This window comes from Setaria italica, chromosome V (assembly GCF_000263155.2).
Source record: "Setaria italica strain Yugu1 chromosome V, Setaria_italica_v2.0, whole genome shotgun sequence".
Taxonomy (NCBI): domain Eukaryota; kingdom Viridiplantae; phylum Streptophyta; class Magnoliopsida; order Poales; family Poaceae; genus Setaria; species Setaria italica.
In genome coordinates, this window is record NC_028454.1 from 3,121,381 (window position 1) to 3,143,000 (window position 21,620).

The following is a 21,620-nucleotide window of genomic DNA, read 5'->3' on the forward strand; positions in this document are numbered from 1 at the left end:
AAAATAACCTTCTTTAAAAAATAGAATGAAAATTATACAGGCTTGTTCTATAACACTGATGAGATTGCTTCTGGCCTAGTCTCTGAATGTGGGGTTGCCAAAGCCAGGTCACGCGTAATCAGTTTCTCTTGGCGCTGCTTGTCGGCCCTGACCGTTTTAGCAATATCGTGACTGGGTTCGGAACTATCTTCTGACTGGAGGTCTAGTTAATTAAGGTTCATGTTGTATGGCTGCTAGCTTTGACCTTGGGCATTTTGGAAACTCATGTGCAGATCGAGCTTGCTTTGATATAGTAGAAAAGTTCTTAAATCAGTGCCAGAAAAAGCTTGCTTCTTTAAAAGCAAATACTCAACAAGGAGATTGCTGTGCTAATGGGCAGATCATATACGAAGGACCCGGCAAAGGTTAAGCTGATCAGGAGAAGAACTTTAAGAAAGAATAAAGAAAATCGTATCCAAGAAGTTCAACATGTCACATTTGATAGCAGAATGCCAGTGCATCAACAAAGGGTTCAACATGATTTATCAGCCATTGCCGATTTTAGGTACCAATTTGTGCTGTCTGATTGTAACATCAAATTTCTTCAGTCTTCAGGTGAAGTTAGCTAATACATGATGAAATTCATATTCCATACGGGTTAAAGGTCTACTGGTTTCTGGCTGCTCTAGTTTGGTTGTTTGTCGCTACAACAGATAATTGTACAGTTTCTATCCGTAATGATTATACTTGTAAGCATATCCAAAGATCTAGAGCTTCAGCAGCCTGTCTGTTATATCGCTTAATGTATCAGACACCTGCAAAGTCAAGTTCAAGTGAGAACATGATCATGGCATCCAAAAGGAAAAACTATTAACTGTAGTTCCACTTAGCATGACCATTGATGTATTCGTCTATTTTTCATTATCAGTAATATAATTAATTACCAAACAGCATGTAACTCTCCAGTGCACGTTTCTATTAAGTAATAAGGGACTGGAGGTCCTCACAATTTGGCAAGGGAAAAATTAGTGCTAGTCATTGACTATGATACTGACAAAGGAACTTTTAGACTAATTGCATTAGTTGTTTATTCGAGGCATTGTGTGCCCTAGAAAAGTATCTGATTTTCCTCATACCGCCAATTGCTCATTTGCTCTTGCTCATTCGCTTCTTGAACCCAATTATATGTTCAATAAAATGTAGGTAGTCAGTATAATATATGAGTGCAGTGCAGGGTAGTTGGGAGCATGCAAGTGGAGAGTTTAGCTTTCATAAACAAATTGCTAGTGAGAAAGCATGTTCTGCTCGTAGTAGGTGTAGGCAGCATGCATGCTGAGTCCAATTCTTTGCTTGTGCCTAACCACTTAGCATGTAATGTGAGCACTAGCGACTGTTGAGCATATTTCAGTCACTTCTCACTTATTGTAGTTTTCTTTATTATTTTATTAATTTCTGGATCATTACATAGTATCACACTATTTGTATCTTAGTATATTCTATCATCTCCTTTTCATTTTTTTCTATCACAGAACTTATTCATTGGAGAAATTCTTTAGTGGTTCCGCACACCCCTCTTAACTTTACAGATTTGAGGTGGTAGCAGAAAAATAATGAATTGATGCATTATGCATATTGGCAATCAGATACAACAAGGCATATGCATGCTGCATCAATAGTACTGATGCACCCGTTTAGATCTCTAGACCCATGTACATGAGCACGTGGTTATGTGTTTCAGACTTTCAGTGTACAGTGCAGTTTAATGCTAGTATCCAATGCTCAATGCATCAGGATGAAAGGCGTGCGCAAGTGCGCAACAGTGTATGGTACATGTGCATGAACGAAACATATTTAGTCCAAGTGCAACGGATAATGGTGATCATGGTTAAACAACTCTACGAAACAATGTACTTTCTCCGTCCCAGAATATAGCTATATTTAGACTTTTTCATAGTTAAATATTTTTTCAACTTTAACTGTGAATAGAGAAATAATCATCATAGAGACTAATGATATAAAAATAATATTAATAGATTTATCATGAAACCATAACCTTTTCTATTTAAAATAAATTATTTTTAAAGATATTGTTGGTCAAAGTTAAAAAGATTTGACTTCTGAAAAAGCTAGATGTAGCTATATTTTGGGAGGGAGGGAGTAGCACTTAATAAAAATTACAACACCTGCATCCTGGGAACTTCGTTACATCCGTATCAATTTATTTTTCTTCTTAATTTGATGGTTTTGGAATTCATCATTGGAATCTATAAAATACGTACAAAGGTACATCTTGCAAAACACATTAGTTCCAATGATAATATTATTATTAATCAGTAAAATCATTATGGCGTAGGGCTTTTTTCTTACAGCCTTCCATGTAGATAATGCAACATAGCAATAAATTCAATCTCAAGGGATGAACGCAAAAGGATCCCTCACAGAAAAATCAGATCCAATTCTGAAGTCCTCGAACCACTTATCTTCTCCTTCTTCCCATGCACTCTTGATGAGCAGAAATGCAGAATTGTTAACAGGTTTGACTGGCTATTTTTGCCGAGAGCAGAGGTTGCACTTTGGAATTCGCCTCGGTCATTGATGCGAATCTTCCTTTGCCAAACACAATTACTAGCTTCTTCAGCACCCGGGTACTCTCCAGGAGGCAAGCTCGCTCCGCTCCCCTCGGAAGTCACGGAAGATCATCAGCTTGTGTGACTGGACGCATTCAATGGCACTGACCTCCTGCCAGAACTTCATGTTGAACTTGCCAGTGGGTTCATCAGTTTTTTGGGATTGTAATTTAATTGTTCAAATCGGTGCAAAACGTCAGCTTCAGATTGATATAGAACCAACATATAATAGATGATACCAATTTGGGCCAAAATAAGAAAGGGGTTTACCTCAGCATGCAACCTCTCAACGTTGGGAAAGCATATGAGGGAGCTGGGCAGCATCTTGGCATCGTTGCGGACTCCAAAGCACACCCTTAAGCCGAAGATCTTGACGCTTGAGACCATGGTGCATGGACTCGCCATTGTTCCTGCTTGCACCCAAATTTGGTGAGACAAGTTCACAAAGGGTCTATTTGTTTAAGATTCCTAATAGCTTCTCAACGTGAAAAGCCAGCAACTCAAACAAACAGCGAACTTCTCGTACAACTTTCAGAAAGCTGGAAGCCTAAAAGAGCTGAGTTTATATAGAAAGCTGAAAAGCTGAAATTTATGAGCTTTTCGTAGCTTTTTAAGTTCAAAAGGCTAAACACATCTTAAAAAACTTAAAACTTGTGTTGGCTTTTCAAAAAAAAACCAGCATCAGCTTTTCAAAAAACTCAAAAGCTACAGCTGAAACAAACAAACCAAATTGACATTGAATTTAACAAATGGGGACACTTGAGAGCGCGGGATGCACCTTGATGATGGTGTTGCCGACGCACATGCCATTTCGGCTCCAAATAGCCAAGTATGGTTAGTGCCGGGGCATGGCCAATCTTGACCCTCCTGGGCAAGAAGTCGCGGGCTGATGATGACCACACATAAGCCTCTCGAGCGGTGGGGCGTCCTCCACAGCGATTTCCAGTTCGATGCCTTCTTCGATGATCTGCACACAACGGAGGCTGCGGCGCCTCAACAGAATGTTTGCTTAGATGTATAGGGACCTCAGCACAGGGCTCTTGGCGAGGACGAAGTCCATGTCCCAGTTCTCAATGCCCATGCAGGAGAGCCCGAGCTCTTTGAGGTGTGGGAACGCCACGGTGCGCTGGAGCGCGGCAGTGTCAGGTTAGTGCCAGAGGCCGAGGAACAGGCTGGTGAGGGTTGCCATGCCGAAGAACGTGGCGGGGAGGTCCACGTTGAGCGGCCACGGGCGGTTGACAAGGACTAGGTGCCGGACGCCCTTGACGCTTAACGGTGAGGTTCTGGAGCCACCGTGCGAGCAGGCTAGGGAACGCCTCCACGTGGCTGCTGGTGAGGTGGACGTCGACGAGGATGAGCGGCGTCGAGTGCTAGACCCCGCGCCAGCGCCAGGACAGCGCGGCGGTGCACGCGGCGTCGTTGACGGGGAGCCGGGAGACAATGTTGCGGAGGAGCGCGTCGGGGAGAGCGCTGATGTGGTCGGCGCCGTCAAGGGCGGGAAGCACGGAAAGGGCGGCGTGGTGGGAGACGGGCTGGTCAGGTGGGCGAAGTGGACGAGGGAGAGCGCGCTGCGCGTGTCGTCTTCTAAAAGTTGCAGGTCCATGCCCCGGTCTCGCCACAGTTCCAACGTGGGGCGGTCCATGGGACAGGTGGGACCCGGATTTCCTTGGCCGCCGGCGGCGTATGGGAAGGGGATGAGTCGGTGAGGTTGCCTGGCGGAGAAAGCCGCGAGGGGTACCGAATGCTAGGCGTGAGCACAGCTCGGTTGGGCTGGGCCAAATGTCAACAAGAGATGCACAGGCCTAGCTTTTCCCTCAGGGGTGAAAAAAAGAATCTTATTTTCCTTCTCCAATATCGCCGTCGATTTCCCACGGCTAATTGCATTTCAAAACAGTAAAATAGATTTGGAGGCATCAGCCGCCATTTGTATGATCGGTTTAAGATTTACATATTCTTTTGCGTCAAAATCCCTTACATACAGGTGACGCCAGCAAGTATTTAATTTATTCTCCACCTACCATTAAGACAGGAATCTTGCATGTGTTTAACGCGGGTGGGTAATTTTGCACGCGTAGGCACCTTTTTACTCTGCACTGCTGCTCTGCTATCCTCTTCGAGCGCAAGATGGAAATTGTCAACTTCAGCTATGGGTAATCGCACCCGTCCGCCCCCTTCTAACGGTCCGGAGGTTCCTAATTTCAGCGAAAATTCGCCGAAACTTCAGAAATTTCGGTAATTTCGATAGTGATCGAAAGAAAATTTCAAAATTTACTAGTACTTTATTGTAAATCTAATACTCTAGGTTCATATTTTTCATTGTTTGTGTTGCATATTCTTCAACTAAATAGTTGTACAACCATAAATCAAACTAATCATCTGTTTAGATCTAAACTTTTTTAAAAAATCATATTATTTGATGAAGATTTAAAAAAATTGGTGAAATTTCGTGAATTCCGGTAATTTCAGTGGTAATCGAGAAAAACCGAAATCGAAATTGTTAACCCTGGTGCTACCACGCACACCATCGGAGAAACATAACCTGATCCAAATCCTAGAACCGATCTTTTTTAACCTAAAGGGGTCTCACTTATTGTAAGTCAAGTTTGTTCAACTTTGACTAACTTTATAGAAAAACATAACAATTGTACTACCAAATATATGTACAATAAAAGTATATTTTATGACGGATATAATGAAGTGAGTTTGGTATTGTAGATGTTGTTGTATCTTCCTATAAATTTGATTGAAAATTTTTGACTTATGACAAAATAAATATATGATATGTAAAAAATAGAGGGAGTAAAAAAAGGAAGGTACCTTACTTGCGATATGTATATCAATTAAATGATCTCTCTTTTGTCAGACAACTGAAGTCCTAGGAGTAGTGCAAAAGTAAATTAAACGAGCGGATTACAGACACATAGTAGGTTCCAGGCAAGCCAGGGCGAGAATAACGAGGACCGTAGACAGTAGTGACCGTGCAAGGTGAAGAACAGACGACCCAGACTCGTTTACTTGGGACCACAACGTGAACGGCGGGCGGCGTCAATATGTGGCCGGCGTCGACCAACGTCCCAATCGTGTTCCGGTTCAAAGGGGGCTTCTATGCATCTGCCGGAAGGTGGATAAGCATTTGTCCTTTAAAGTCCAACAGGACCATCCCGTTGTCTTCAACCTCAAGCCGGCTTCATCCTCCTACTGCCGCGCACCGCTCCTCCACCCCAACGGCCACCGGTTCCTACCTTTTTTGGGTGCTGCTCCCCCACCCCGCTCCATCTCCGGCAGCAGCTGCCACCAGATTCGCCTCCACCACCCCTGCTACCACTAATTGAGCTGAACCCGCCACCACTGCTGCCCTCGCGCATCCTCCACTGTCCTCGCCCGACGACACTGTGCCGCGCCACCCGCACGCCCACCTCACCACCTCCTCTCCAGCTTTGCTCCGCCCGTTAGCCTGCTCTGCCCCCACCGCCAACCATGCCCACTGAGTATCCAGCCGCGCCCAGCAGACGGCGCTCCCACATTGGCTCACCTCCGCCGCCGGCCGAACCACCGCCGCCGCCAAGCCTACCGCCGTGCACGACCTTCCCCTCTATGTCTGATGGACATTGGAGCCCCGCTCCCCAGAAACCCGAAATCCTAATTGCCGCCACCTTAACCACCACCCACAGCCGGCTGCGACTTTGCCGCTGAGCTGTCCCGCCCACCCCCATCCCGCCGGCCAGCTTTCCTACCGTCGACCCTCGGCGGCGGTGGCGATATGCTAGGGTTGGAGCTCAGGTGAGAGAAGGAGAAAGGAGATCTGTGCGGTTTGCATGAATCTTAAAGCGAACGGGTTCAAGTCAGGCGCTGCCCCAGCCGTCGTTGCATAGCCCTCGACCGTCTCTGGATCATTCAGCGTCAGCGACAGCGAGTGACACCTAATGGGCCCGGCCGCATCCACTCTACACCGTCCCCGTTGTCGATCGAGGCTTTGCTTGCCTGACCGGTCGTTTCGTGTTGGTCGGTCATCGCCCTTCGTGGACCGGAACTTCGGACCCGTTACTGGGTCGGTCCAGTCCAGTTGGAACTTGGACGTAGAATTTGTTCCAATTCCAACAAAATTGACCATTCCTTTTTCTGTTCGTCTCTGGCTCTCTGCACTATTCTTTCCCTCGAAGACAAAATTGTATAGTACGCGCGTATTTCATCTAAAAGTACTGTATATTCCAAATTTTCATCTGTACATAGTAAACAAGTATCGTATATATCTCATGTGCGTGTGTGCATAAATACACTCAATCATACAAATACTCCTAGTGCAGCTCGCGATGATCTCTCCGTCGGTCAGACTCCCCGCACTCTCATGGAATTTCCTCAAGTCGTCGACGTTGTGCAGGACTGCGTCGCGAACCGAGGCGACCCGCCGGACGCTGCATGTGCTCCGGCTGCCGTTGTCGTCGGAGCTGCTGGGGCGGCACCGGCGGCACTGCCGTCGGCCTCCCCGGCGATGCCGGTATTATTGCTTCCACGGGGAGTAGGCTGAGCCTGATGATGCGCTCCTCCGGCTCCAGCCATGACCGACGAGATGGCCGCCGCCAGCGCCGTGGTGAAGTTGGGATCAGCCGCGATCGCCGCGGTCACGGTCTCCATCACAGACTGCTGCTGCTGCGGCTGCCGCGCGACGAGCCCGGCCGGCACCGCCGCCGCCGTGGGCGGCGCCCTCTGCGGGAGGAACATCGCCAGCGGCGACGGCACCGGGAACGGCATCGCCGGGGCCGCCGCGGGGTGGATCATCCCGACCGGCGGGCGTTGCAGGCCGTGACCCAGCAGGCCGCCGACGCCGCCGCCGCTCCCGGGAGCCTGGGTGAGGTCGAGGGTGATGGTGGGGAACGGCGCGGAGGCGGAGAGCGTGGCCATGGTGGACGCGTAGGGGATGCTGGCGTGGTGGTGGAACAGCGCCGCCGGGTGGCCCAGGAGCGCGGCCGCGCCGTCGCGGCTGGTGGCCGGGCCGGAGAGCAGCATGGAGGCCGCCGCGGACGTCGTGTTCGCCATGGTGGTCGCCGCCGGCGGCAGCGGGTGGTTGTGGTGGCCCTCGTACGTCGTTACCAGGATGGTCTTGTCCTCGGCGCACCGTTGCACCTGCAAGCATGAGCGTACAAACATGACTACTCATGGATACCACCAGCTGTTGCAGTTATTAGCTTTGCTGCATGCCTTCAGTAAGCAAGCATACATGCAGGCACATGTGAAGCATGAACATGAACTTGGCTTTAGAATAATATCACAGCGACTGTTTGGTGAGCTATCAGTGTCTCTGCACTGACAACATCAGAAACGTGTTGGCTTGTAACTAGCTAGCGACTGGTCCAATGGGCCATTTTATACAGTTCGTAGACGTGTGTGTATGGCCTGCCTCTCGATATACAGCTAGATGTAGATGGAGGAAGATAAGTGGTGATAAAATATGCTTTGAAATGGAATGGAGGTAAGTGATAGCGCGTGTGCAAGGGTGCAGCTTAGCATGCACTATGTTCACATTAGCATTGGGTGTTTTCATGATATGTGCATCAGTGCTTGTGTCATCTACCGAGTATAGAATTATAGACTAGCTAGAAGCGCTATCTGTAAGTCAACTGTATGTATGCAGGCCTGAAGTGTGATCTTGTTTAGTCAATTCACATATCAAGTGCAAAAGGAAAAAAAAGCACATTTTGTCGGAGATAGGTACTTTGCATATGCAAGATAGAAGACTACAGTCGACATTTATTTTTGAAGCACACAACAAATAATAATGGATTCTTCCTGTGTACCTACTAGTTTATACTTGGATTAATTTTCCCCTTGCACATGTCCATGTGGAGTGTAACGAAACAACATGAGAAAAAAAAGCTGACTCTACTAACAATGTTTAAGTACAATGTAGCTTACTCAGTAACCAATGTTTTACTGTGGAGATTACTTCAGCTTCGATTTTTATCTAAAATGCACTCGACTTTTTTCTTGCAAGGAGCTCCATTTTAGCCTTCATTTTCATGCAGAAGTCATAAGCACCGTAGTTATTTAGCAAACCAAACAAGTTATCTTATAGGTTGAACCTACTTATATATGATTCTTTGAGTTTCTACTAGCTACGACCTTTTTCTTCAGCTGTGAAAGAATAGGGGTTTAAACGGCGGCTATAGTCAAGGGAATGCTGTTATTCTTTTCGATTCAAGTAATACAGTGAGATACCCTTCCTTCTATGGAAGGAAAAACATGAAATACCACTGCTAATATTAACACCAGATGTCCAGGCTCAAGAGAATTAATTATCTAGAGCTAGAGCTAGAGGTTGAAGAGCACAATCATGCAATGGGTAATTTGCAGGCACATGAAGTTTCTGGTTCGGCATTAGGTTAGAGATTCTGCCTGGGGCAGTCAACAACTGACCTCCCAAAGTCTATGGAAATGATGTAACGGAGGTAATTTTTCAACAGGAGATGACTATGATAGGCCGTGCATGTATTATATTTACCTGCTTCCTCACGGGGCATGCCACAGCCATTGTGCACCGGTAGTATGCTCTCGGACATGGATTACCCTTGGCCATCTTCTGCCCGTACTTCCTCCACTGACACCCATCGCTGATCTACAGTTGGAAAAAAAAATCCAAGAAAAACAAATGTTATATTCGAGAGACGTGGTACCAAATTCACATAAGTGCAAACATGAAAACTTTAAGTAGGTTGGATGGAATGACTAGGATGAGGAGTCCTGTGTCAGATGTATCCCTTCTTCAAAATTATCCAAAATAGAAGATTTGAGAAAGAATAAAGTTTCATCATTTGAGTATGTATTAGGTCAGTCTGAAACCTAATTTGTTGAAAAATAGCATTCAATGTTCAGACGACAAATGAAAGTAGCTAAAACTTTTTCAGGCTTCCTCTATGAAGGTACGTGGTTGTTACACGTACGGTACTCTAGTATACTGTGTTCTCAGTTTTCTAAGTACTTGTTTTTGGCTAATAATAATCAATTTAGAAGGAATTACCATTGGTGCCTCAGATCGTGCGCGAACAGACACCCTCGCCTTCCGGCCCGGCAGCTCTGCTGACGAGGCCTGCTCGCCATTCTCCCTCGACGGCGCTGTCCCATCCTGAGACAACTTCCTCTTGCCGTCGGAGTCGTTGTTTCCAGCATTATTGCTCAGCGAAGGTGAGGCCTCGCCGGCTCCGTCGCTGGCCTCATCCTCCACTCCGGCGTCCGGCTGCGTCTGCGCCGTGGAGGAAGCCCGCGCCTCCAGCAGCTGCCGGGTCGACGTGTTGGGCGCGCCCATGGTGTTCAGGTGGGTCTGCATCGAGATTTGGTGGCAAACGTTCGTTTAGTCAGAGAGGAAAGCGAAGGAAGTAATTGAAAGTGTTCATGCATGAGATGACTAGCTAGATGAGCACACGCTAACTACTGCTACAGCGATCAAGATGTGCAGTAGTAGCTGTGTGTTAGTAATTAGCGTGTCACTGTAAGCAAACAAAACTGAAAATAAACTGGAGGTTCAACCTTTGTGTAATTCACCAATGGAGATGTTTGCAAATAAAATAAACTCGAGGTGATGAAAATGCAAATTAAGTTACCACAGTTTGGAGGAAATTTCTGTAAGATCACTGCAGAAGTTTTGGAAGAAATAATGTAGTGATCTAGTTAGTGCCATCCTCTGGCCCCATGCTCCTATGGTTCTATTACATTAGTATTTGATTATATTATCTGCCTTATTTTTATATGATTAGTCAATCAAGTAAGTAAATCGAGGCATTCATAAGCTCATGTGGCAGGATTTGATGAGGATCTTACATGAACGTGCGTGCATGCACGCAAATTTAGCTATGACCTGTACATTATATTGCGCGAATCTTGATCGTGAAGAATCTTTCTGCCCAGCACATATATTTCTCTAGCATAGGTCTAACTTTCAAAGGAGAAATGAATCTTAAAATATGTAATTGACCCGGGCTCGAATGGATCAGCAAAGATCGACGAGGCGTGGTAATAATTCCAAAGGTTAAAACTACCAAGCCTCTTCTTAGGTTTGATTCTCAAAGAAGAAAGAATCAAAGAAGCTGCAAACTCATTGCTCGAATGAGGATACATATCTCCAAAAACTTGACATCAAGTCTAGCTAACAAGGTTTAGAAGAGTAAGATCCTGATTTAAACCCAAGAGTTTCACAGAAGGCAATTGATGTCTGTTGCAAAAAGTAAGTTTTAGAAAAAGACCCTTGGAAATAAAAGGAACGAAAACTAATTAAGCAAAAAGATTGAAAATCGATAGCGTATTCCAGAAGATGGGAGATCATGATGGATGCTAGTATTACAGTACAATAATTTGATGAAGTGGCACTTACATGAGGTAGTGACGATCGGTTGTTCATGAGATCAGGATGCTGATGCTGATGTGGGTGGTGCTGCGTGACCTGGAGAAGCTGCTGGTACAGCGTGCCATAGCTCCGGGTGAGCTCCTCCAGCATGCCCCGCAGCCGCCGGTTCTCGTCCACCACCCGCCTGAGCTCCGCTTCCACCGCTGACGCCTCCATCTACGCATAGTATAGCAGCAGCAAAAGAGGAAAAATGACCTTCAGAGACCAATGGATGTAACCAAAAAAATGAACCGACCTTATGATTCTTCGCCGCCGTCACTTCCTCCCCGGCGCTCGCCGTGGCGGCGGTGGCCGTGGTCAGCAGGTCTAGCCCGATCTGCACGGCAAGAATTACACCCGATCAATTCACACGGTGGGCAAAAGGGCAATCGACACAAGCCGTGCAATATGGAGCATAGAAGAAGATGATGATCGAGATCGAGGCGACTCACGTTGAGGTCGTCCCGGCCGCCTCCGGTCACCCTGCGCCCGCCGCCGCCATCGTCCTGCTGCCGGGCGCCGGAGTCCCGCGAGAAGAAGTCCACCTCCCTGATCTCGCCCCGGCGGCCGGCGGCGGCCTCCTCGTGGTGCCGCTGACCAAACAAGGTGGCTCCACGATGCAGCGAGAGAGCGCCATGCTCCATGGCGGGGGCGTCTTCCCCCTCCTGGGATTCTTCCTCGTCGTGGACGTGGTCGTGGCAGTGGCGCTCCGGCTTCTTCGTCTCCATGGAAAGGACGGAGAAGGTCTGGGCTTTATGGTTACTTGTGTCAATTAGGGTCAAGGATACACACAAAAGAAGCCAAAGCTGATGGACTTGGACTTTGGACTGCACAAAAACATTAATAAATAAATAAGGAAAAAGGAAAAGAAATATGGGAGGTGGGTGTGGACCAATGGGAAGGCGGGAAGGGCCGCATGGGGAGGGTGGGCCAGCAGCGTCAGGCGCCGCGTTGCATGACGTGGGGGAAGGGATGGAGGGGGCAGATCGGTAATTGTGCATGGGCGTCCACGTGAGAGGGGAGGGTCATTAGGAAAGGCATTAAGGTCAAGGAAGTCAATTTGGGTTGGAGGACCAAGTGGCGCCGGAGGACGACACGACGACGACTAATGATCTCGTCTTCCGGTTTTGGCGTTTCTTTTTTACAACCGGTCAAAAATATCACGCCGTTGCGAAGTCTAGACGTAAGTGTATGCGTTATTGCCTTTGATATGTCGTTAGAAGGTCCTGTGCCCATGTAATCAGTGAGATATCTAAGTGTGAATGCAAAAGTAATATAGTGCGTGTATGCAATAAACTAGTAATTATGAGAAGGATCTATAATTTGCTCAAACCTTTTGTTTTACCCAAGTTTGTACGGCTTGACAACCGTAGGAATCCCAATTTATTTTTTTATTTTTTATTCCACACCAGTTTAGTTCGCTTGCACGAAGAGTTTAATAAGCGTAAATCATTGAGATACCTAGTGTGAATACAAATAGTGTGAATACAAATGTAATAGAGCGTGTGCATCTATAATTTTGATCTAACCTAATTATTATCAGAAAGTGTCGATTCGATCACTGCCAATAAGCCTACTGTCCTACGTAGTACTACACAGGAGTCTACACGCCAAACCGTTGTTATCGAACGTACTTCTCGAGCAATTTACACAGTACACGGCACAAAGACATTCAAATGATTCTTCAATTCTTCTTCAACTACTGTGATCACTGATGCAACACACTAACTAAGCTGGACCACATGGTTAATTATGGCACGCCATTTTCCTAGCAGAGAGATGGGTCGCGTGTTGTTATCCCTGCTAGAGGTGAGGCGTGTCTCCATCTCTTGAATGACTTGTTTCTTCGAGAAGGTACGCTTAGTCTTCACCTACTATGCGGTTTGCAGACCGGGTGTGGCATGTCCATTTCTTTTTTGCTTCAGCACGGTCCGGTTGCGTGTTGGCTCTCCCATTGTGTCCACATCTCACGTGGAAATCTAAAGATATTCCATTTCACCAGTTCAACGGAGTGGGAAAAGGGTATGGGAAGTACAACGTACACGGCAGAAAATAAAGGAGAAAATGAATCCATGGAAATTCTGCAGCATAATATTTTGAAGTGAAAGGACACAAACGACTACTATTCGACACATGATTGTTTCCTAAAAGCATTCGGGATGTGGAGTACTAATTTGTAAGTTAAAAGACAACTATCTGCATGCAGCTTAATGAACAAAAAGGGTGTGGAAGTTTGAGTATAGCTAGCGCATGGTTGAGCTGATTTGATGCGTGCATGCATGGCCCATAGGGTCAATATGGTGTGTCAAAGTAAAGTAGGTCTCTAGTTGGATCTTTGGTTGGGGCGATTTAATAAAACATGTCAGCCGTAACACACTAATAGCATGCAATATGCATAGGAACAACGGTAGATCTGGAGCCCACACAGTCTATTTCACTCATCTCACCAATTCACTTTAATTTAGGCTCACTTTACTCCCCAACACCGGTGGAAAACTCACCTTTAGTCCCAGTTGGTAAGGGACATAGATCCAAAAAAACCAACCGGGACTAACTATTCGAGATAAAAGGGGGCTCTCTTTAGTCCCAGGTCATTCACCCGGGACTAAAGACCCCCTTAGTCCCGGTTGTTAAAACTAACCGGGACTAAAAAGGTTCAAAAAAATAATAATAAAAAAAGAGGCCGCGCGCCGCCTGTGCCGACCCGCACTGGCCGCTGCCCGCCCACCCACCCGCCAGAGGCCCACCTAAGCTGCTCGTGCCCCTCGCCGCTCTGATCCACCTGGAAGATAGGGCCAGCGCGAGATAAGGGAGGGGAGAGGAGGAGAGAAGATAAAGGAGGGGAGAGGAGGAGTAAGGTGGAGAGAGAGAAGGAGGAGACTAAAGGCCCCAGGGATGCGTTTACCCTTTAGTCCCGGTTAGTGTTTTCAATCGGGATATAAATCTCCCTCGTCCCACTAGCCTTTACAACCGGGACTAAATCTCCTCCCCTTGGTGGCTGTTGGTGGTTCATTTTTGACCCGGGACTAAAGGCCCTTTAATCTTGGGTCCAAAGGCAGCCGGGACAAAAAAAACATTGGATGGAAGGTGAGTTCTCTACCAGTGCAACTATTTCAATTGATCCAATTTACCCCTAATAAGAATTCTCCTTTTCTTTTCTTCCATACAAGTTGAGTTTTAGGGTCTGATTGGTTGCTTGCATGGTCTGGCCTGGCTCGTATCAGTGAGCCAGGCTCACCTTAGCCAGGCTAGGTGTATGCAAGCGCATTATGTTTGGTTGGTTGTATTTATTGAGTCTGGTTGAGAAGAGATGTTGTTTGGTTGCTCACACAAAGACATGTTGCACAAGATTAAAATTATTAAATAATCATCATCTTGATACTTTTTTGTCATGATTATGCTCAAATAATCCTTAATTTATCTTATTATAGTTTAATATTCTTTAATATATACTAATATCTCTTGATATATGCTAATTATATGTTAATTGCATCATTAACCATACAAAACACTGCACCGTGCGAGCCTAGCCCGCGAAAACGGCCGTTGCCTGCGTTTCTAGCGAGCCAGGCTCCGACCTCCTTTTTGCATGCGAAGAGCCTGGCTCCGATGGGGACTCAGGCAACCAAACTAACTTCTTGACCTGCATTGCAGCCCGACCCCACGATATACACCCAACCAATCAGCCCCTTAATTTCAAATTTTGTTAGTTGATGTATAACATAATGCCCTACATTAGAAACATTACAAATTTTTCATAATTATTTTATACAGTTTTGTATATTTAAAATTAATTTCATATTAAATATTTCTAACATATGAAAATAATTATGAAAAATTCTTAGTATAATTTTTTAACGTAAGTCATCATGTTCTATAGCTGCTCACAAAATTTGAACTTAAAATTCAACCAATATATGAAGAAACAAAAAAAAACTCATTAGGGCGTAGATTAGGCCAACTGAAATAATTCTGGGAGTAACTCAAGTTTAAATTTAGTTTAAATTTTGCTTAGGAGTTAAGCTGACCAAGTGAACAGATGAGGAGAGTAAAATAATATTTTTCCTTTTTTTTCTCTCTCTACGCCGCTAGTAGTAGAGGCCCAACATCTCTAGTAGCTGCCTGAGGTACTACCGATGAACCTTTTTGGTTGCTGTTTCGCCTGTTCTGCGTATACCCCACCAGTATAGCGGCGTGTACCACGCTAGTCTTTAAGTTTTTCCGCCTTCTGGTCACCATTCCTGTCTTTTTCAGAACATGAAAACAAAAGCAGTGGATATATATAAATGAATATAATGCCTCGCTCTCTTTTACTTGCATTGTCATACTAGAAGTTTGACAATTGATGCGCATAAAAGTATATACTTATATATTTGCGAGGTAAAAATAATGATAACAGTAAACTTTACTGCCGACATGTATTTTAACATTTTGAGACTAACGTATGTACTTGCCATGTTATATCATTATACTTTTCATAAAGTGTTCAAACATATAATTGGAAAATTTTACTGCTCTCACCTACATGGTTTATTGGTTTTTAACATTTTGAGACGAATGGATTCTAAAATATTACTTATTTGCGAGAGTAGTACCAGATTAATTAGGTGAGGTCAAACTCATGGTGGTGAGCGAAGACAATATCTTAAAGGGTAACATGTCGACAGTCTCGGCAAAGGCGATAACTAGACAGAGAGTATCTCATATCAGTCATCACAGGACTCAAAACAGCCGCACTCTGCAAGTACTAAACAGTGTAAACATGGTCAGCTTTCCCATCCAAGGCACAATTTGACGTTTCCCAACACCCGAGGGCGCACGTTGCATGGTACGACAAATATGGGAACCATCCATGCCCCATCGGTCCATAAAATCAAAGTATGAAACCCATGTACTTCACCGGCCACACGTTGCTTAATCTACATTATCCACCCGCAGTTGATGTGGAAAGGTGTGGAAATCAGGGAGACGAAGAAGCTAGAAAGGAAGGGAAAAAGGGCATGGAGCAAGGTTTGGGATCAGAGGAGACAAGCTTGTCTGCAGCTGGCCACTAATAGTCAGCATCCTACCAACAGATGAACGAAGCAAAGGCTACCAAATCGTAATTATATTAATGTAATAAGACTTTGGTATGTAGTATGGTCCATGTGAAGCTTGCTTCTACAAGAAAGATGCCGTCGTTATTGTCATGTGATACAAGAGATTGAGCGGCAGCAACTTGTTGCCATCGGTGTCCTTTCTTGTTTTTGTTTATTGGTGGACTCTTTTGTCGCTCCATTCGGGTAACATTGACACTTTGGCGTTGGTGGTGTTTCTTTCTGGGGGTTTCCCCTTGTCTGTTACAATTTGTCAAGGCACATTGATATGAGGTTAGGTTGCACAACCCTTTCTCCTTTACTCTTTTTTCGTTCCTTTGGGTCCATATATAGTGTGTAGAGTATGAGTCACTCGATCTTTAGTACAGGTAGCCTTCCCAACATATACACAATAATACAAGGACTTAGTAGATCCAGATAGACGTCCACCAATCATCATCACACGCACACAGTTCTCATCTCTTGACAAACTTCTCTCTTCGAAGTCGGAGACATGGAGACATAAACCTAGGCTAGGACCAAATGAGTAGTATTATTAGGTAAAGATGATGCACACACCTACATATCTATCTCTTTCTGCCAAGACAAAAACCTTCAAAGTACTCTGCAATAATCCTCGCTCCAAGACCAAGATGCAATACAGACGAGGATCCAAAGGAAGAGCAAGTACATACTATCGCAGGGTTGCTAAATTTTCTTGTGCATCTGAAGTCATGGCATTAGCTGTATTCAAAGTGGACGAGGTCACACGCAAATCAACCAGCAGATAGATATCGTAGCTCGTAGCGAGGCAACCGGGCCGTGTACGTGTGTATGACGTGCAATACAGAGTAGAGAAGTCAAATCAAGCGAGCACCTACATGGAAAAGTTATACGTAGACCAAGTGTTGATTAGTCCTGCAGAGTCTAATTAATAAATTTTGTGATTATGTTCTAATGAGCGGGCATGTGGAGGAAGATGAATCACAAAGTAATTGAAGATCTTTGGACCCTCATGGAAATAGACTTCCTAGTTTCTAATCTTTAATAGACGCATACATACTAGGTAGAGGGTTGGAAACCATCACGGAAGTGCCTAAAACCGCCACGAAAATAAATATTTTATATATGATGGCTAACTATTAACCCTCCTAAATCTGACGTCATATGGAAATTCATTATGCACAATGGTGTGTTTTTCTTAAAGTTTTAACTGCAACTATAGAACTAGATTCCAAGAAAAAACAACATGATGGTATATGAATCCATGTAAGGGGTGATTTAGTTGTGAAGAAAGTGGTACAGAGTAATGAGCATCACTTAGGATTTTTTTTTATTGCAAAGGTAATTCATTCAAAAGTTAACAGCCAGGCCTTTGATACTGTCCATCACTACCGGTTGATCAAACATAAGCTGGAAGTGATGGGGCATCATTGCTGGTTCAACGTTCAAAGACCTTATTATCAATCATTGGAGCGGCATACATAGAACTAGTAGTGATGCTCGGAATCACTACCGATTACTGGTGGTGGTTTGAGGAGGGGACAACACCGGTTCATGACTCAAACTAGCCAGTAGTTAATTTCTTTTCCAAACGACACCACTACTTACTGGTTGGTGTCACAAACCTATAGTTCTTTCTCCTTGGGCCATCACTTATGGTTGGAGCCATAAACATGTTGTGCACTAAGAATCACTACTGGTTGATGGATCCAATTTTTTTTTTTTTGGGGGGGGGGACACCAATTAGATAAATAGTCAACATGATAATAGTAGTATATTTACTATGATTAAGCGTGTTCATTTTGAAACAAAGAGAATTAGTGTCGATTTGCATGGGATATTCAGAAATTCATAAAGTACTCATACAAGTGCAAACCAACTAAAAATTATGTGTAAGTTGTAGCTGTCAGTAGAGATCTACAAATTTGTAATTGAAATTTTGTATAATTTGAAGCCATTTGGATACCAAAATATTCGACCAAAGTTTTGACAAAGAAATAATGGTACTAGGAAAAACATATCCTCCATTTCTATTAGAAGTGAGTGATAGGTAACATGGTAGGGAAACTATGCCAAGGAGGGTGTGGGTTTTAGTATAGTTCCACAAAATGCATCCCACCCTGGGTGCTAGCCCACTATCCCTGAAAGCCATAGATAGTGAACCAATTGGTGAACCGCAAGTGCACGGATCAGTTGTAGCTTTTTTCTTAGAATATTCTCCCAAGATTTATCAATCCGTGGAACAAGTGGATTGTTGGCTCTCACTTTATACTAATCTTACTAACGAAATCAGGCAATATGGGTTGTGTAGAGAGATAAACTAATCTAAACTGACAAAGAGCAAAGGGTGATACAAGATAGAAAACAAAGATAGATATGCGTTCTCTCCCTAGGATCTAGGTTCACATGAATATGCATCTACTACACAAAAGGGGTGGTGCCTTCACTAGCTTCATAGAGGTTATGTGCTCGCTCCACTCTTTCCCTTCTACATACTGTCACTACACAGGGGTACTCAACAACCTCGCTCACACATCTATATCAAAGCGTCCGTAGAGTTAAGCAAATCACCACGATTACCACAAACTCTACTAAGAATATATGTTGATTAGAACACATATGAATAAAGCATTGCAATGACATAGACCATGAAGAATTGATAGGCATAAAGTACATGTAGCAGTTACATATCAAGGATCCAAACAATCCTAGGGATGAATAGAGGCTTTACCCCATCATCTTACAGAGATTGATGCAAAAAGGGGTGAAGGGGACTCTGGAGAACGTCGTCACTAAATATGGTGGCGAGGAGGTGCAGGAACACCCTAGGCCGATCGGCCTAGGGCTCCTCAGGCCGATCAGCCTGAGGGCTTCCTTGCGCCTCCTAACTCCCGCCGACGTTGGTCGTCGTGGTGATTTGATCTAATCTCTGTTTTTCATCTTATGACAGCGGCTAGGTCTAAACTCCTCGGGATTCCCCTCCTTGTTGAATGTCTTGGGTATTTATAGTTGGCGGCGTCGGTTGGGTGCCTTCGAAGCCAAGTTTCTGAAAAATAACCCTAGGAACATCGTGGGCAACCTCCTGGTGAAAGGGCGCGACGATCAGGGCCGAAAACAGGCAAGACCAATTGGCCTCAACCCTTGTAGTCCGATCGGCCTGCCTTGTTTTGGCCTCCAATACCCGAGTGCTTCAAACGACAGTTGTAGATCTTGTTGAGCCATGCAATTTTTCATGTAAATGCGCCCCAATCGGAGTTCAGATGAGAAAGATATGATCCGTGCAAGTTTCAGTTCTTCCTGCAGGCCTACAATTCAATGTACGCGTTTGAGCTTTCCAATATCCAAAGTCTGGACCCAAATCTAACTTGTAGAAAAAAACCTTCATTTATGTCGTATTTCCTGTGATTTTACAATATGATCCAAAACACAACACATATGCGAATATGGTATTATTCCAGGTGCCAAGTAGTGGGTTAGTATAAGAATATGCCTGAAAACACTAGTTCAATGACACTAAAAGTGTGTCAATAACAAGCGTCAACGTTAAGCTACCTCCATTGTCAACTATAAAGACGTAGATCATATGGATCAGGAGCTACAATCTTTGTTTTAAAAGTTGACTCACTCCGAATCAGTATAAAAAGGGTATGAATTTTCAAAAATAATGTTGCTACATATTACCAGTCACGATTCATGACTAGAGCTGGTACGGTAGAAATGATCCTTAGCTTAATCACTGTTCAGCTCTAGTAGCCGCACGAACCAACGATAGATATTGCCATCTATAACAATGAATTCGTGGCTAGAAATGATGTAGAAATCGTCTCTATTTAGGGGGTGTTTGGCTTCAAGAGGGCTAAAGTTTAGCCCTATCACATCGGATGTTTAGATACAAATTAGGAGTATTAAACATAGTCTAATTACAAAATTAATTATAAAGATTGAGTCTAATTCGTGAGACGAATCTATTAAGCCTAATTAGTCCATGATTTGACAATGTGGTGCTACTGTAACCATTTGCTAATGATAATTAATTAGGCTTAATAGATTCGTCTCGCGAATTAGCCTAGGGGTTCTGCAATTAGTTTTATAGTTAGTTCATATTTAGTCCTCCTAATTAGCATCCGAACATCCGATATGATAGGACTAAACTTTAACTCCTGCTATCCAAACACGCATGTACCGTTCGTTGGCCAGAGCTAACCTTTAGTTCGTTTGTAACTCTACCGCCTAGCCCTACTGTAACGCACGTGGTCCTGGTACTGCCATGGCGGCTTGGGTCGATTGCCATGGCACACAAAGCTGGCAGCGACAGTGCAACAAACGATGGAGAAACCACGGAGCTACGGCGTGATGTCGTCCACTGCAGGTGCAGGGACACAAGGTAGCTAGCTAGAAAATCACCACACAAGCTCAGAGCTAATAAATCGTCAATCGCGACGCGTGACAGCGCAGGGCCCCGGGCCCGGCCTGTTCGATCACGTAAACAGTAGACCGACCTTATTGCGTTCTCCACAAGCGTTTGAAAGAGTGGCGACTCGATGGATCTCCGAGAGAGTCCTATCGAGCAAGTTATTAGACCATCACTTATTCCACATCGATGGGCCGAACGACATGGATCGTGTCGCCTTCCACACGCAGAATTGAATCCCCGTCTCCGTCTCCGTGACTGACTAGCTTCTCCGCTCGTCCTCCCCTTGTCTGGACCGGCGCCAAAAGTTTCCAAGAGCGCGACGAGAGAGAGAGAGAGAGAGAGAGAGAGAGAGAGAGAGAGAGAGAGAGAGAGAGAGAGAGAGAGAGAGAGAGAGAGAGAGAGAGAGAGAGAGAGCGTCTGAGTCTCTTGGATCGTTTTCCAGCGGGGTCGTCTGTGTCTGAACCACGACCTTGGACCTACCTTTGCTAGCAACGGCGCGCGGGCCATGCATCGTCGTCTATCCATCGTCCACGCCTGCGCAGCTCAGCGGGGCCCGCGCCCGGCGACTAGCCGGCACGCGGCCCTGGTCCGAGACGCCGACGGATGCGTGGCCCCCCGCGTCAACGTATCTACGTCGCCGTCGACCGCCGAGTCCCCGCCATGCATGCCACCTGCATACTGCACGCAGCTCCTGCCCGACCGGCCGGCCGGGTCCCGATCAAGCATAGCATATCCATCCACATCGTCCGGCCGCGCGTGCAGTGAGCGAGCGTCCGGGAGAAGCCTCTCGCCAAGACTAATCAAATCAAGTCTTGTGATTTGAGTAGTCATTAGTCCCTCCTCTTGACTTGCTACCCGTGTCGATCTGCCGGCATCTCGATGTATGTAGTAGGTGTGGTATTGCGATGGTCTTGGTTGGTTACTTGGTTTGAGCTCGTCACGACCGCACGTACGCACGATAGCTGGACGAAAGCTTTTGTGGTCTCGAACAACGATACAGAACCATATGGGTAGATTTAATTTGGAACAATTAAATTTAGGGAGCTGAGACGATCTATTTTACACGCAACTTAGCTTGCAGTACGTTCTAGCAAATAAAGCGGAACGTAACTCCCTCCCATGATCAATCGGTTCAGGTTATAATCTCGTCT

The 21,620-nt window shown here is 45.3% G+C and overlaps 1 protein-coding gene and 1 pseudogene across 1 annotated transcript; both read right to left on the bottom strand.

Moving 5' to 3' along the window:
• Positions 1–3,311: 3,311 nt before the first annotated feature.
• Positions 3,312–4,209, bottom strand: LOC105914356 (annotated as a pseudogene).
• A 2,581-nt stretch (positions 4,210–6,790) lies between these two features.
• Positions 6,791–11,777, bottom strand: LOC101786345 (probable WRKY transcription factor 31). Its single transcript, XM_004967567.4, has 6 exons — positions 11,430–11,777; positions 11,234–11,314; positions 10,966–11,154; positions 9,619–9,918; positions 9,103–9,216; positions 6,791–7,727 (listed from the first exon to the last, which is right to left on the bottom strand). The coding sequence occupies exons 1-6, from the start codon at positions 11,703–11,705 to the stop codon at positions 6,963–6,965; spliced, it is 1,725 nt and encodes a 574-aa protein (XP_004967624.1). The 5' UTR covers positions 11,706–11,777; the 3' UTR covers positions 6,791–6,962.
• Positions 11,778–21,620: the final 9,843 nt, after the last annotated feature.

Excerpts from the sequence above, each read along its gene's own strand:
- LOC101786345 (XM_004967567.4), bottom strand. The coding sequence starts at position 11,705 with ATGGAGACGAAGAAGCCGGAGCGCCACTGCCACGACCACGTCCACGAC. Across the intron at positions 11,155-11,233 it reads CGGCGGCGAAGAATCATAAG|ATGGAGGCGTCAGCGGTGGA; the intron begins GTCGGTTCATTT and ends TACTATGCGTAG. Across the intron at positions 9,919-10,965 it reads ACCGATCGTCACTACCTCAT|ACCCACCTGAACACCATGGG; the intron begins GTAAGTGCCACT and ends ATCTCGATGCAG.